The sequence below is a fragment of the Natrix helvetica genome (genome assembly GCF_964273705.1).
Source record: "Natrix helvetica genome assembly, chromosome: 6".
NCBI lineage: Eukaryota > Metazoa > Chordata > Lepidosauria > Squamata > Natricidae > Natrix > Natrix helvetica.
This window is the reverse complement of record NC_138553.1, coordinates 17,271,109-17,286,561: the sequence shown is the minus strand read 5'-3', so window position 1 is coordinate 17,286,561 and position 15,453 is coordinate 17,271,109. Positions and strand designations below refer to the sequence as shown.

The 15,453-nt window shown below is 42.9% G+C and overlaps 1 protein-coding gene across 3 annotated transcripts; it reads right to left on the bottom strand.

Moving 5' to 3' along the window:
• Window positions 1-926: 926 nt before the first annotated feature.
• Window positions 927-8,308, bottom strand: ETFBKMT (electron transfer flavoprotein subunit beta lysine methyltransferase). Of its 3 annotated transcripts, none has more exons than XM_081956634.1 (4): window positions 8,162-8,308; window positions 4,362-4,869; window positions 2,522-2,652; window positions 927-1,526 (listed from the first exon to the last, which is right to left on the bottom strand). In XM_081956634.1, exons 2-4 carry the CDS (start codon window positions 4,679-4,681, stop codon window positions 1,183-1,185), a joined length of 795 nt encoding a protein of 264 aa, XP_081812760.1. In that variant the 5' UTR covers window positions 4,682-4,869; window positions 8,162-8,308; the 3' UTR covers window positions 927-1,182. The 3 variants fall into 3 exon arrangements, with proteins under 3 accessions (XP_081812760.1, XP_081812762.1, XP_081812761.1); XM_081956636.1 differs by lacking the exon at window positions 8,162-8,308 and adding an exon at window positions 7,854-7,878; XM_081956635.1 differs by lacking the exon at window positions 8,162-8,308 and adding an exon at window positions 7,480-7,660.
• Window positions 8,309-15,453: the final 7,145 nt, after the last annotated feature.

Below are 15,453 nucleotides of genomic sequence, written 5' to 3'. Positions count from 1 at the left end.
CATGTTAGTGTGTAAGCTGATGCAGGACTCTTAATTACTTTTGCTACAGAAAACTAACATGAATACTTTTGGGAAATTATCCCACTAAGGCAGCGGTTCTCAACCTGTGGGTCAGGACCACTTTGGGGGTCGAACAACCCTTTCACAGGGGTTGCCTAAAACCATCGGCAACACATATTTTTGATGGTTTTAGGAACCGAGACACCAATTTGATGGTTGGGGGGTCACCACAACATGAGGAACTGTATTAAAGGGTCGCGGCATTGGGAAGGTTGAGACCCACTGCACTAAGACATTAACATTCTCTTTAGTAATAAGAAGAACATTGACCAGCATGGGTTTTGACATTCTCTAGATAGATATAGTAATGTTCTACTCTTTCCTTTTATTATGCATTACTACTAATTATTGTTGAATAGGGATTTTGACATTCTTCCTAATCAAATAATGTAGCACAACTTTTAAGAATTCCCACCCAGCATTCTTTAGGACAGTATGTGGAGTAAAGTGAGACGAAACACATAAAATACAAAGCTTGATCAAACCTATGTGAATAGTTGTGTTGAAGCAGAAAGCAGCCTTTGTGAACATATTCAGTAATTGCTTCTGTACGACAATAATTAGCTTAATAGAAGTCATGCCAGAATGGATAAGACGATATTCCATTTCAGACCAGGATGTTACATCAAATATGTGCTAGAATGGCTGACCAGACATGATAGATAAGAACCAACAATCGAAGATCAAACGTTTATCCTCATACTGGTAGATGCGCGTTATAGAATAGTATGAAAAAAAGACAATGTTCTGGAGATCAAAATACAGCAAACTGTCCCAAGGTTTTCCCCCCTTCCTAGATGGGTCATCCACTGACTACCCAGTACCAACAACTGAATTTAGAAGTTTCATTAGATATAAAACTGCTGTTGATAGGCCACCCTCTACAAATAAAATTTATTTTAATTCGCATAAGCAGTACTGTGTATATTTTTTAAACAGTGCATTCTCAACCACAGCCAAAGTTTTTTGTACTGTCCTCTCTAATACGGCTGCAAATAAAGTGTTTTAAACCTATTGGAATATACATAGTGATAGAGGTTAAAATCTCAGTGCGTGAGAACTGTTATTCAAGAGATTCAAAGTAATGTCAACTGATTTAATATTTCCAAGACCTCTGAAAAATTAAGGCTGATAATTCCAGATAATAGTTTTGGTTGAACCGTTGTATTCTTCCGGTGATGATTTAGGGAGAGCATATTCACTAACTTTGTGCAACATTCTCTGAATTTTGTTGGTCACAAAATAGGGTCTGCCAGGATCTCCGATCAGCAATTCAGTCTTATCATCCTGGATGCACTTCTTCAACCAATCAGAGAGGCTGTCTGCAAGTTCTTCACTGTAAAACATGTCGCCTAAGACAATAAGATCCCACTTGCCTATATCTGTACCAATCAGGTTCTCTGTTAAGACAGGGATGGGATCTATGTTGTTCAGTTCACAGTTAAGCACCATGGCAGCAGCTGCAACTGAGACACCAAGAAAATAAAAGGGCAATGTCAACATTATTTCTCTCAAAATCCAAGATTAACAAATAACTTTGTACAATTAAAACATTGGGTAATGTTTTTTTCTTTTTCAATTGCTGTAGAAAAGGGTGCAGGAAAGAGCTAACAATTGTGACTTGAAATTTTGACATAACCTTGTAAAATGTAAATTTTAGGTTACATTTCCTGGAGAAAATCTGATGCAAGGTTGGTTCTTGTTTTCTAGTTTAAAAAAACTGCTTATTACTTGCCTTCCCACTTCATTAAGTCAAACACATCCTCCTACATATAATTTTGCCATCTCTGATTATTAGTTACTGTAAGTTTTTTAATGAAAGACTTCAAAATAAGACCAACTGGTAGGTTTCCTATGGAGAACACCATAGTACCATTGCCTCAAGTACCTGCAGATGGGAGAATAAGGTATTTGAAAGCCATTCTTTATATATGAGTTTTTAAATGTTGGCAACTTTGATGTGTGGATTTCAATTTCCCAGGATTCCCAAGCCAGCTAGGAGTTGAAGTCCACACCTCTTAAAAGCTGCCAAGGTTGGAAAACACTGCTTTGTATAGAACACATGTTCCAGAACCTGCCAGGTATAGACACACCTGCATTTCTAGTACTCTATCATGGGAGAGTCAAAAAATAAACATTTGCAGAAGGAGATGAGCTGTTTTCTTATTTTAAAGGCACTTACGATGTATAAAATTAAACCATCATCTGGCCTGTTAACTTTTAGCTTGGTTTGAGATATGAATTCTATCATAACTCAGCGTTGTCTCTCTTTTCTTTTTACCCACTTCCCATTATGATTATAATTCTATTATGTGTGAGCTTGTTGAACAAATCATAGTTTAAGAAACCTGAGTTACCGTTATGTGTAAAATCTATGTAGACTTCAAAACTTGGATTTCGAAACATGCTTGACACTGTTAGGTTTATCCTAGTGAATTTAGCTTGGTAGAAAATAGCTTACCAGGATCGATATCATTTGCAACAACTTGTGATGCTCCACTTAGTGTAGCTGCAATAGCTGTTGCTCCACAACCACTTCCTAGATCCAGAACTTTCTTCTTCTGGACCACTTTTGGATTATCAAGAAGGTATCTGAAAATGAAGAATAGTAAAAAAAAAATCTTGTAAAGTCTATTATGGTAATCAGCTCATTTCAAATTGCCTTAACTCAATTTGATCTGAAGTTTACATCTATCAGCAAAATGCTAAAAACTTTATCTTTTAATATCAAAGTGCTTCATCATCAACTAGGTTGAAATTGTATGAGAGTGACCAAGAGAAATTACAGTTGTTACAAATTGTTATTTTTACAAACCACACGTCAAGCTGAACTTCAAGCGAGTGAGCGTCTCATCCTGCAACAAAAATCATATCCATTGGATATCATGGAAAATTCAGGAGCTTGATTAATCCTAAGAGATCGTGAAGGCCACCTCTGGAATTCATAAGTGGAAGGATGTCTTAATATATAATAGGGAAAAGGTTCCCTTCACACATATGTGCTAGTCGTTCCTGACTCTAGGGGGTGGTGCTTATCTCCGTTACAAAGCTGAAGAGCCAGCTCTGAAGACGTCTCCGTGGTCATGTGGTTGGCATGATTAACACTAGGTTGGCAGAAGCTGGGACAAGTAACGGGAGCTCAGTCCGTTATGCGGCACTAGGGATTCGAACCGTTGAACTGCCAACCTTTCTGATCAACAAGCTCAGCATCTTAGCCACTGAGCCACCATGTTCCACCTTAATATATAATATAGTGTATTAAGCCATATTTATTTTAATTATTATTTAATAAATAAATAATAATTGATCTGCTTCCATGAATTGTGCTACCTCAGAAACTATGAGACACAAAAGCTAGGCTTACAGCCAATAAAAGCTTGAGCTGTATCAACACAACTAATAAACATGAAATACTACAGTGGTCATCCCAATATACTCAGAATACTCGATGTAGTTCTGGTCAATATAATACAAGCCAGACACTGAGGAATTGGAAAGAGTGAAGGCTAACAAAGATGATGAGCGGCTTAAAAACTGAATCATGTGAAAAACAGTTAAAGGAACTAAAATACATTTAATCTAAAAAAAAAAAAGATGGCTACAAAGAGAAACGATAGTCAACTTCCATTGTTTAAATGTCACAGAGAAAAGGGTGTGGATTTTAATACCTGAGAGCGGATTGGATTTCATGGCTGAAATCCAAATTGAAAAGCAACAATTTCCTGACCATGTGAAGCTACTAAGCCTCCTTCCTGGAGTGACGGATGCTTCAATGGTGGGGGTTTTCAAGCTAAGGTTGGACAGCAATTTCACTGAGATGGTCTCAGTATCTCTATCCTGGGCAGGAGGTCCAAGGTCACCTCTTTTCCAAACTCACGATTCTCTTGAGATAATCAATCGTGGTGCTTTACCTACAATGATCACCAGGGGCAGTGTTAACTGGCTTCAGCTTGTAAATCCTAAATAGGACAAAACCAGTCACATTCTGCCATCTGGTGGTCAATATAAGTAAAAGCCAAGCACAGGGTGTAGAATGCATATATAAAAATAGAGAAATTGTAAAAAGAGAAAGAAAACCCTTTAAAAGGAGTTGTGGTATAAACACTTGTATGTGATGGCATGACATTTGTAATCCACATCTCTCTGATATGAGAGCTTAAGATGAGGGAAGTAGATCATATATACTTAAAGTTGCCAAGGTTGGAGACCCCTTTTCAGTATGCTATTATAGCATCATTCAGTCTACTTCCTATTAAACTGATTGCACAGCAGGTAACTCTCAACCTTCAGGTGTTCTATACCTGGATAATCCCTGGCCTCCTGGCCAGTACATTGCCCAGTAGGGCTCCCCATAGGGCCACAAAGCAGCTTTGTCATGCCAAAACCTGCAATTAGGAGTCAGAAGACGTAATCTGATCTCCGGGGTCAGGTTCCCAGTGTCAATGATTTCGGTATTCTCCTCTAGAAACATTCTCAACTCGGGGTCTACATGAAGTCTTCCTGATGTTCTTCCATGGTAATACCTCCAAGACAAACAGCCTCTCTGTCTCTGCTTCAAGTCTTTTCTAAAGCTGGCCCTACCATAAAAGTGCAGCAATCTTCTCCAGCCGAGGAAAACCATGTGTGCCTTCCCCCACCCCCTCTTCCAGGCCAATGTCTTCCCAGCTTCAATATAGATCTTTAAAAAGATTTGCCTGGAGCATGTCAAGATTCTCTAATGTCAGCTTGGGAATGAGGAGATCTCATAATACTGGCTTTTCAGAAAGAATGGGCAATGTTCCTGGAAACAGAAGAACAGATTTTTGGTTCCTGAAAAGAAAAGAACAGATGTTTACTACACAGATTGTCATAGGTTAACTACTTAAATAAAAATTAATGCAGGCTGTGCTTTTGTATATATTTTGTATTATTCTTTTATTTAATGATCCCTCTCTGAATTGTTTTATGAATAGGGATAGAGGCTTTTGTTAAGGCCACTAAGGTAAAGATAAAGGTTCCCCTCGCACATACTTGCTAGTCGTTCCCGACTCTAGGGGGCAGTGCTCATCTCCGTTTCAGCCGAAGAGCCAGCACTGTCCAAAGACGTCTCTGTGGTCATATGGCTGGCATGACTAAACGCCGAAAGCGCACGGAACGCTGTTACCTTCCCACCAAAGGTGGTCCCTATTTTTCTACTTGCATTTTTACATGCTTTCAAACTGCTAGGTTGGCAGAAACTGGGATAAGCAATGGGCCTGTTTTTTGTGAAAACGCGCCCCCCCCCTTTTTTTTTTTTCAAAAAAAAGGGCATGAATAGCCCTTAGAAGGCTTGTAGAGTGCTCCTGAGGGGGGCATAAATGAGCAAAAAACAGGCCTGTTTTTTCAAAAAAAGGGTGGGCATGGGTAGCCTTTAGGAAGCTTATAGAGTGATCCTGGGGGCTGCGGGGGGCAAAATTGAGAAAAAACAGCCTGTTTTTTGCTCATTTCTGCCCTGCTTAGCCCCCAGGAGTTCTCTGAAAGCCTTCTAAAAGCTATGCACAGCCATTTTGGTGAAGGGGGCAGAGTTTCAGGAGGCCAAAAATGCTGTATTCAGTATATAAGACGTGCCCAGATTTTCAGCCTCTTTTTTGAGGGAAAAAGGTCCGTCTTATACTCCAAAAATATGGTATATCAGAGGTGCCAAACTGGTGGCCTGCGGGCCGGATACATCACATGCTGGCCACGCCCACACCTCAGTTTAGTGAAGGAGGAAAAAGACACGGTATGTCGTATGACGATGCAAGTTTGACACCCCCAATCTACGTGGTTGCTAGGAGTCAAAAATGATGTCATTTCCTGGGAACAACTGATGGAGATTTGCAAAAGCAGAGGGATCTTTCCGAGGCTTATACAAAGGTCACTCCCAACAGTAACCTGTTTCCCGGAAAATAAGACCTCCCCGGATAATAAGCCCAATTGGGCTATTGAGAGCATGCACTATAATAACCCCCCCCCCCCAAAAAAAATATTGCAACACAGCAGAAGCCACAAGGTGACCACGCTCACCACCTCCTACACCCCAAGAAATAAGCCAAGTGCTTATTTTGGGGGGTCAAAAGAAAACAAGACCCTGTCTTATTTTCAGGGAAACACTGTACAGTTAGTCCTCAACTTGCGACCACAATTGAGCCCAAAATGTATGTTGTTAAGTGAAAATGTTGTTAAGTGAATTTGTCCCATTTGTCCCACAACTTTTCCTGCCACATTTGCTAAGTGGATCATTGCAGTTGTTAAATTAGTAACATGGCGGTTAAGCGAATGGGTTCTCCATTGACTTAGCTTGTGAGAAGGTCGCAAAATGAGATCACATCACCCTAGGACACTGCAACCGTCATAAATATGAGTCAGTTGTCCAGCACCTGAATGTAAATCACATGACCATGGGGGATGCTGCAAGGGTCATCAGTGTGAAAAATGGTAGTAAGTCACTATTTTCAGCGCCATCGAATTGTCACTAAATGAATTGTTGTAAATCAAGGACTATTTGTACAATCCACCTAAAGCCCAACTTAAGCCAGCTCCTCTCAGATCGTCTTATGACCTTATCAAGGTTTATTAATATTGCTTACCTTGCATTTGCAATGTCTAGCAATCATCAGCACATCTGCCCCTAATTTCCAGTAACAAGTAGCACAGCAACCCCCCCTCCCCTTCAAAAGTTCCCCTTTTCACACAGCATAGCATTACTTTTACATATTCAACAAAAAACATTTATATTTTAGCACAATCATCTAGTTCAAAATGTATTTTAAGCAGAGATTTGAGAGTCACAATAGCCCTGGAGATACTATCTAGTTTGGGTAATAAAACATCTGCAAGAAAACAAGCAAATTCAGAGAGCACCAAGGACCCCTCGTATCAACCCTAAGCTACAAATATTCTCCTTTATTAGTACCCCAGATTTCCTGTTCACGCCTTGTCCCGTGTCTACATTTGGGGTCCTGTCTCAGCAAGCATTTGCTAGGGATTTAGCTAGCGAAATTGTTTCTATTCCTCTCTATGCAAGAACTATTAGCTAACTTCAATGCCGCGATGGTTGTACCCACGTAAAGGCCAAAGAAGCCAAAGTTAGGAGAGGGCCCTAGAATACAGAGATTTCTAATCTTTCCTCCACATCTTCAATCAACAAGCATTTCTTCTCCTAGTGATGGATGTACAAGCATACAAGCCAGGCTAATCTTCTACATTCATGGCTTCCATTCCATTCCAGAATTCACCAGACACAGCTACCATCAGAAGGAAGGAGGGCTAAATTATACATCGTACCCAGCTGTAAATATGAATTAGCTTCTTTCAAGCTTCTATAAGACTTGAAAATTTTGGGCTTGGGCAATCTGGAATGGCAGCACCTGCGGTATGATCTAAGCACGGTGTACAAAATTGTCTGCTACCACGTCTTACCTGTCAATGAGAGTTCTTCAGTCTCAACCTCAATAATACACCGGCAAACAATCAATACAAACTCAAGGTAAACCGCTTCAAACTTGATTGCTGAAAATATGACTTCAGCAACAGTGGTTAATGCCTGGAATGCTCTACCTGACTCCGTTGTTACAGCTTCAAACCTTCACAGCTTCAACCTTAAACTGTCTACCGTAGACCTCACCTCATTCCTAAGAGATCCGTAAAGGGGGCATGCATAAGTGCACCGGCTTGCCTACCGTCCCTTGTCCTACTGTCCCCACCTATTTGTATTCATTTCTTTTGTTCATATCCATGTTTATATTTATACCTGCTTTCTTGTACATGTTTGACAAACTAATAAATACAAATACTTGTCTCTTTGGGTTGAAACAGCTGCCTCTCAGAAAGACCAGGAGGAGGACAAAACAGGAGATTAACCCCATTAGGTCCCCCTTATATGGAATTCAAACGCTGTTTTTCTGTATTCCGTGACAAAATGCTCAAGAGTGGTTTATAGACCATCCTGTGCATTAAATTCACATGTAAAATGCAAAGCGTCGGTAACATTAAGCAAATAATTTCTAATCTCTCTAATAATGCAACACACACACACACACACACCCCAACAATCCCATTTCGTGTTAATCCGGAGTTATAAAATATGAAGGTAAAAATGGACCTGGCTGGATTCTGAGATTGGTTAAACGCCGCAGGTATCAGAAAAGATCCGTGCTCCTCCCTCGTTTTGTGACTTAGATCTGTGTTTCTCGAGCCCAGGACGCGCGGACTTCAACTCCCAGAATTCCCCAGCCAGCATGTTCGTTAGTTTGGCTGGCTAGGGAACTCTGGGAGTTGAAGTTCACATTTCTTGAAACGTGCGGGTGACGAAGGCAAGCGAAGGCCGGTTCTCCATTGAAGGAGCCGCCTTCCGCGGACAGGCCGACCAAGCGATTGGGAGCTCCCTCCACTGCAATCCCGACGGCGCCTTGCTTTTCCAAAGGCCTCAGGTTCAATTGGGAACCGGAAGGGTTAGGTTTGCGTTCCTGCCTATTATTTCAGAGGTCTTTCAAATTCGGCAACTTTAAGACTTGTGGACTTCAACTCCCAGAATTCTCCAGCCAGCTATGCTGGCTGGAGAATTCTGGGAGTTGAAGTCCATAAGTCTTAAAGTTGTCTATTTGGGGACCCCTGTATTAGCTGCTCTTGGTCCCTTGGTCTAGATTCGACCCATCTATTTTCTTCTAAGCAGTGCCCCACTCCCCCTGCGTGAGTTCCCTGCATAGGATTGGGATTATAAATCTGTAGAGATTCCCAGTGAGAAAAAGAGCATTTAAAAAATATATATATATACATTGCAAAGCCCCAAAACTACACCATCATGTTTGCTAAGATGCAAAGATCCAGAGGGCAATTTCTAAGGGGGAGGGGGAAGGGTGTGCCCTGCAGACAATCCTCGATTTATAACCTTTTTTTTAAAGCAACTATTGGAAGTTACAACAGCATTTGAACTCATCGCCCGCCCTCCAGTCAGAGCCGAAGAAGCTTCTTGGATGAGAAGCCAAACATCTTCTTGTGGGAGCTTCATCACTGGAGGCTTTCAAGGGAAGATTGGACTGCCATTTGTCGTGGATGGTGTAGAGCAGGGGTGTCCAAACTTGGGAACTTTAAGACTTGTGGACTTCAATTCCCAGAATTCCCCAGCCAGCATGGCTGGCTGGGGAATTCTGGGAGTTGAAGTCCACAAGTCTTAAAGTTCCCAAGTTTGGACACCCCTGGTGTAGAGTCTCCTGCTTGAGCGGGAGGGTTGGACTAGATGACCTACAAGGTCCTTTCCAACTCTGCTAATCTAGCTATTAATACTGTCCCAAAGGTGCTTTTTCAGGAGGCAACTGGACTTTCTTGTTTTTTTTCTTTTTGAAGATATTTCGCTTCTCATCCAAGAAGCTTCTTCAGCTCTGGTTCCCCACTATCCTGTCAGAGCTGAAGAAGCTCTGTTGAAGATAACCCCCAAACTTCAGTCACAGAAACCTATAGAGATCCATCCACTCATTCAACCATTTGGTCAGATGCCCCAGAATCACAAACCCTTCATCAAATAGAATCTTTCTTTTCTATCAACCTTCAGGTTATTTCCTGTGTCTTCCTCTCAGCTTGGAACTGAACCAGATGGATTTTTCTTCCAACACCCATTATACAGATAAACAACAATGAGATTGAGGTAAAGGTAAAGGTTCCCCTTGCACATATATGCTTGTCGTTCCCGACTCTAGGGGGCGGTGCTCATCTCCGTTTCAAAGCCGAAGAGCCAGCGCTAACCGAAGACGTCTCTGTGGTCATGTGGCCAGCATGACTAAATGCTGAAAGCGCACGGAATGCTGTTACCTTCCCACCAAAGGTGGTCCCTATTTTTCTACTTGCATTTTTACGTGCTTTCGAACTGCTAGGTTGGCAGAAGCTGGGAGAAGTAACAAGAGCTCACTCCATTACGCGGCGCTAGGGATTCAAATGGACAAACTGCTGATCTTTCTGATCGACAATCTCAGCGTCTTAGCCACTGAGCCACTGCGTCCCCTAGGAGATTGAGAGACAATGATGGATGGAAGGGCAGCCATAAATTCTTCCATTTAAAATTTTGATATTGTAAAAAAGAAAAAGAAAAACTTAGAATCCAGTTACTGAAAATTACTCGAAATCCTCTATCTCACCAATAAAGCCTGTCTACTACTACCCAAGCATGTTGTAACAATTATATCCTCATTGAGACCAGGAAAACTTGAATCCACACCTCCAGATGTGAAGCTTTATTAGACGGACTTGGGGCTGTAGCTCTGACTTAGGCCAATCCACTTCCCAAGACTATTGTGAAAATAAAAAGGATTTAAGGAAACATTAAACGTTGCTGTCTTTTGGGTGGGGAGAGATACAGTTAAAGACAAAAGGTGACCATTTACCTAATTTGAGTCTGTTTGTCTGTATGGCTAGCCTTTTTGCCATCGTTTGCCAAAAGTGTGGGGGGGAGCGCAGGGAGGTCGTGCGTGGGTGTCCCACACACCCATAATTTTATGCATGTAAAACACACACACACCCGTGCGTGCACATGCCCCAATCCCCCTCTGCTTTTGGCACGGGATGGCACGACGGACACATTTTTCGCCTTCCCAGGCTCCAGAGGCTTTCTAGGAGCCTGGGGAGAGTGAAAATGGCCTCCCTGCCTCTCCCCAGAGGCCCTCCAGAGGGCAAAAAAAGGCCCAATGCGCAAACTGGAAGTCTGTTTCCGAACTTCCAGTTTGCGCATTGGGTTGTTTTTCGCCCTCCGGAGGCTTCAGGGAAGGCGTTGGAGGGCAAAAAACAGCTGAAAATGAAGACCAGCTGGCCAGCATCATGGATCTAATCTATGGATTCAACTAGGCATTCTTATATAGAGATGACTATGACTTCGAGCAATAGAGAGGTCTTGGATCTAATATAGCCATGATGTAATGCACAAAAACAAGTAAAGAGAAAACAACCTGAATCCCAACCTGTATGAAAAGACTTGTTCCTACTTTACACAATGAGTTGTCCATCACCAAGGTAACTGGCAACCTATGTTCTGGAACTTTCTTCTGTGACATCTGTGCAGAGGGAGAATTTAATTTTTTTTTAAAGTTTAGCACCTTGTGTCCGGGGTTCACACATTGTGCTCTTCGGCTTGTTTTACAGGTAGTTCTCCACTTAACAGCAGTTCACTTAGTGACCATTTGAAGTTACGACGGCATTGAAAAAAGTGACTTAGCATTTTTCACACTTACGACCGTTACAGCGTCCCCATGGTTATGTGATTTACATTTGGATGCTTGACAACTAGTTCATATTTACGACGGTTGCTGTGTCCTGCGGTCATGTGGATCATCTTTTGCGACCTCCTGACGGGGGAAGCCAGCTTCACTTAACAACCGTGTTACTAATTTAACAATTGCAGGGGTTCATTTAACAAATGTGGCAAGAAAAGTCGTAAAATGCAGCAAAGCTCACTAAACAAATTTTTCACTTAAATTCTGGGCTCCGCTGTGGTTATAATTTGAGGACTACCTGTAATTACATTCACACAACATAAACTATGGCTAACAAACTGCAGGTGGCCCTTGTTGTGGGAAGAGAGCCACCGTAGCTTAGGACAGCTTAGTTTCTCAGTCTCAGCAGTATTCATAGGCATGGAGATCAATTCCTAGGACAGCGATGGCGAACCTTTTTTGGCTCGCGTGCCACAAGTGGGGAGCGCAGGGGAGTCGTGTGCGGGCGTGCTGCACCCATAATACAACGCGCGACACCCCCCAGTGTGCATGCACGCACAACGCATGACCCCATTTTTACATGCTTTTTTCGCCCTCCCCAGGCTCCAGAGGCTTTATAGGAGCCTGGGGAGGGCGAAAAGAGCCTCCCCCGTCCCCCCCGGAGGCCCTCCAGAGGCTTCAGGGACCGTCCGGAGGCTTCCCTGATGCCTTCGGAGCGCTTAAAACCACCCTCCGAGCAAACCGGAAGTGACTTCCGGGTTGCTTGGAGGGTCATCTTAAGCGCTCCGAAGGCGTCAGGGAAGCCTCCGGATGGTCCCTGAAGCCTTCGGAACGCTTAAAACCACCCTCCGACCAAACTGGAAGTGATTTCCGGTTTGCTTGGAGGGTGGTTTTAAGCGTTCCGAAGGCTTCAGGGAAGCCTCCGGACGGTCCCTGAAGTCTCCGGAGGGCCTCCGGGGGGGCGGGGGAGGCTCTTTTCACCCTCCCCAGGCTCCTATAAAGCCTCTGGAGCCTGGGGAAGGCGAAAAATAGCTTTTATAAAGGTGAACTCAGCTGGCCAGCACCTCGTGTGCCCTAACAAATGGCTCCGCGTGCCACTTGTGGCACGCGTGCCATAGGTTCGCCATCACTGTCCTAGGATTTCCCAGCCTGCATGCTGGGTACAGTCCGTATATCTTAAAAGTTGCTGAGGTTAGCAAACACTGATTTAGGATAACCAAAAATCAGAGACTAATAGCACCTTTCCAACAAATGTTAATAAAAGGCATAACTTCTGTGAGTTGCATTTCATCATAACTGGTGCTACTAGCTTTTTATTCTAGGAGCGTCTCTCAGTATAGAACAGTGTTTCTCAAACTTGGCGACTTTAAGTCCTGTGGACTTCAACTCCCAGAATCCCCCAGCCAGCATAGCTGGCTGGGGAATTCTGGGAGTTGAAGTCCACAGGACTTAAAGTCGCCAAGTTTGAGAAACACTGGTATAGAACTTCAGTTAGGTTTCTTTAATTGCTGAAGTGATAAGGACATCTAGTGATCATCGATATTAATACAATTTCATTCAAATTCTTAATTACATAGTGGGGATTTTTACCAGTGGTGGGATTCCAAAATGTTAGCAACCGGTTCTCTGCCTGGTTGCTGGGTGGGCGTGGCCGGGGTGGGTGTGGCCTACTCCATGGTGTACACGGCAGGAGCTGAGGGTGTTCGCCCTACCCAGGCTCTGGAGGTTTCCCCGAAAGTTAGCATCCAGTTCACTCGAACTGGCTGAATCCCACCCCTGATTTTTACCAGGATTAGATCAGAAGTTCTCTAACAAAGGTATAAATCATTGGGGGGTTGCAGGCGGTACGATCCGGTACAGGTGTACCGGATCCTGCCCAGAGCACTGGGTACCATTCCGGGACTGTGCTCCGGAGGGCCCACCTGCCCGCCCGAGCTCCTTACCTGTGCTTTAAGCCTTTGGCGCTTCCGCACATGCGCATGGCACGTACGGCGCCTGAGCAATCATCCGCCAAGCAGCTGGAGCGTCGCGGAGGCTTGCGAAAGCGTCACAGGCAAGTATGATGCATGCGCGCACCGCTCGCATCCATGTGGGTGACACCGGGGCCATTCCAACCGTACCGGTTGGAACAGAATCCGGAACCCACCACTGGTATAAATAAATGTTAACATTTCTACCACCAAAAAGTCATAGAAAGGTATAGAAAGGATGAACGTATTTATAGACAGTTTGGCTGGAATTGATTAACAGCAGAAGAGGAAAATAGCAAAAATTCATTGTATAATTGCAATTAGTGAAATCTTCTGGTTTTTATTTAAGTACCTTAATAAACATATCTTTTTTTTTCTGCTAATGACATGTACTGTGTAACTCTAATGACATATATTGTGCAACGTATATTGTGCCAAAATAATATTAGTTTCTGTATGACTTCAATAACAGGATGGTGCAGTTACAAAAATGTTGTAAACCATTAATCAAAAATGGCCACAGGTAGACCTGTAGATTTCTTTCTTGCAATAGGTATCTAAGACAGCACTCAATAAAAGAATGTGAAAAGACAATCATATAATTTTTAAAAAAAACTAATTTATGTCTGGTGAAATTATGTGGCATATCTATGGTCCTGTCCTTAGATCCAGGGTGGGGAACCTGTTGTTCTTCAGAAGCCATGATGTAAAAATAGATGTTGAGACTCTGGAAAGAGTGCAGAGAAGAGCAACAAAGATGATTAGGGGACTGGAGGCTAAACCATATGAAGAAAGGTTGCAAGAACTGAGTATGTCTAGTTTAATCGAAAGAAGGACTAGGGGAGACATGATAGCAGTGTTCCAATATCTCAGGGGTTGCCACAAAGAAAAGGGAGTCAAACTGTTCTCCAAAGCACCTGAAGACAGGACAAAAAGCAATGGGTGGAAACTAATCAAGGAGAGAAGCAACTTAGAACTGAGGAGAAATTTTCTGACAGTTAGAACAATTAATTAGTGGAACAGCTTGCCTCCAGAAGTTGTGAATGCCCCAACACTGGAAGTTTTTAAGAAGATGTTGGATAACCATTTGTCTGAAGTGGTGTAGGGTTTCCTCCCTAAGCAGCGGGTTGGACTAGAAGACCTCCAGGGTCCCTTCCAACTCTGTTATTCTGTTCTGTTCTGTTTCTTAACTACCAGCATGATTCAGGATGCAAAGTGTTTAGAGGCTGGGTTGTTTTGACCCTGATAACTTTCGCTACAACTCTGACACAGCTCACCCTTAACTGGAAATCAATCGTTTTTATTTTTATTTTGGTAAAGTAGGGCAACGAGATTGAAGTGGCCGTTTGAAGGTTGAAATGAGAGATTGGAATTTTACAACTGAAATGTGTGCTGATAAAAGGTGCCCTCTTCATACAAGTGTGAGCTGCATTCACTACCCAACCTCTGAGAAATCACCCCCCCCCCATATAAACTATTTAACATGTCCGTGTGAAAAAGACATTATTTTCACAGAAAGCTGAATTGACCCTGAGTGGCAACAAGAAGGAGACTCGGTCAGGAACATGTGGTCCCAGAAACCAAACTGTCTCTGTTCATCAACCACAATTCAGAGATAAGTGTGGCTAGCATGCTGATCTAGAAGGAAGGAATGCATCATAATAAGGTCACCCGAATAGATTTATCAAAAACATTGCAACGTCATGCTGTAATTTCCACTGTCTCTTTGCAATGTAGTAGGTGAAAGGTACATAAGCTCTGGTTTTGCCTTTGCTCAGGGTGCTTGATGAAGTGTTAAGCCTTTGCTGGGACCACAGTATATAACCCATGCATATTAATACAAATAGGAAAAGCACTTAGACTTATATACCGCTTCACAGTGCTTTTACAGCCCTCTCTAAGCGGTTTACAGAGTCAGCCTATTGCCCCCAACAATCTGGGTCCTCCTTTTACCCACCTCGGAAGGATGGAAGGCTGAGTCAACCTTGAGCCTGGTGAGATTCGAACTGCCAAATTGCAGTCAGCTGGCAGTCAGCAGAAGTAGCTTGCAGTACTGCCCTCTAACCACTGCGCCACCGAGGCTCTAAATACAGCTATAGGCAATCCTCGACTAACAACCACAATTGAGTCCAACATTTCCATTGCTAAGCAAGGCATGAAGTGAGTTTTGCCCCATTTTATGACATTTTTTTGCCACAGCTGTTAAGCAAATTGCTGCTGTTGTTCAG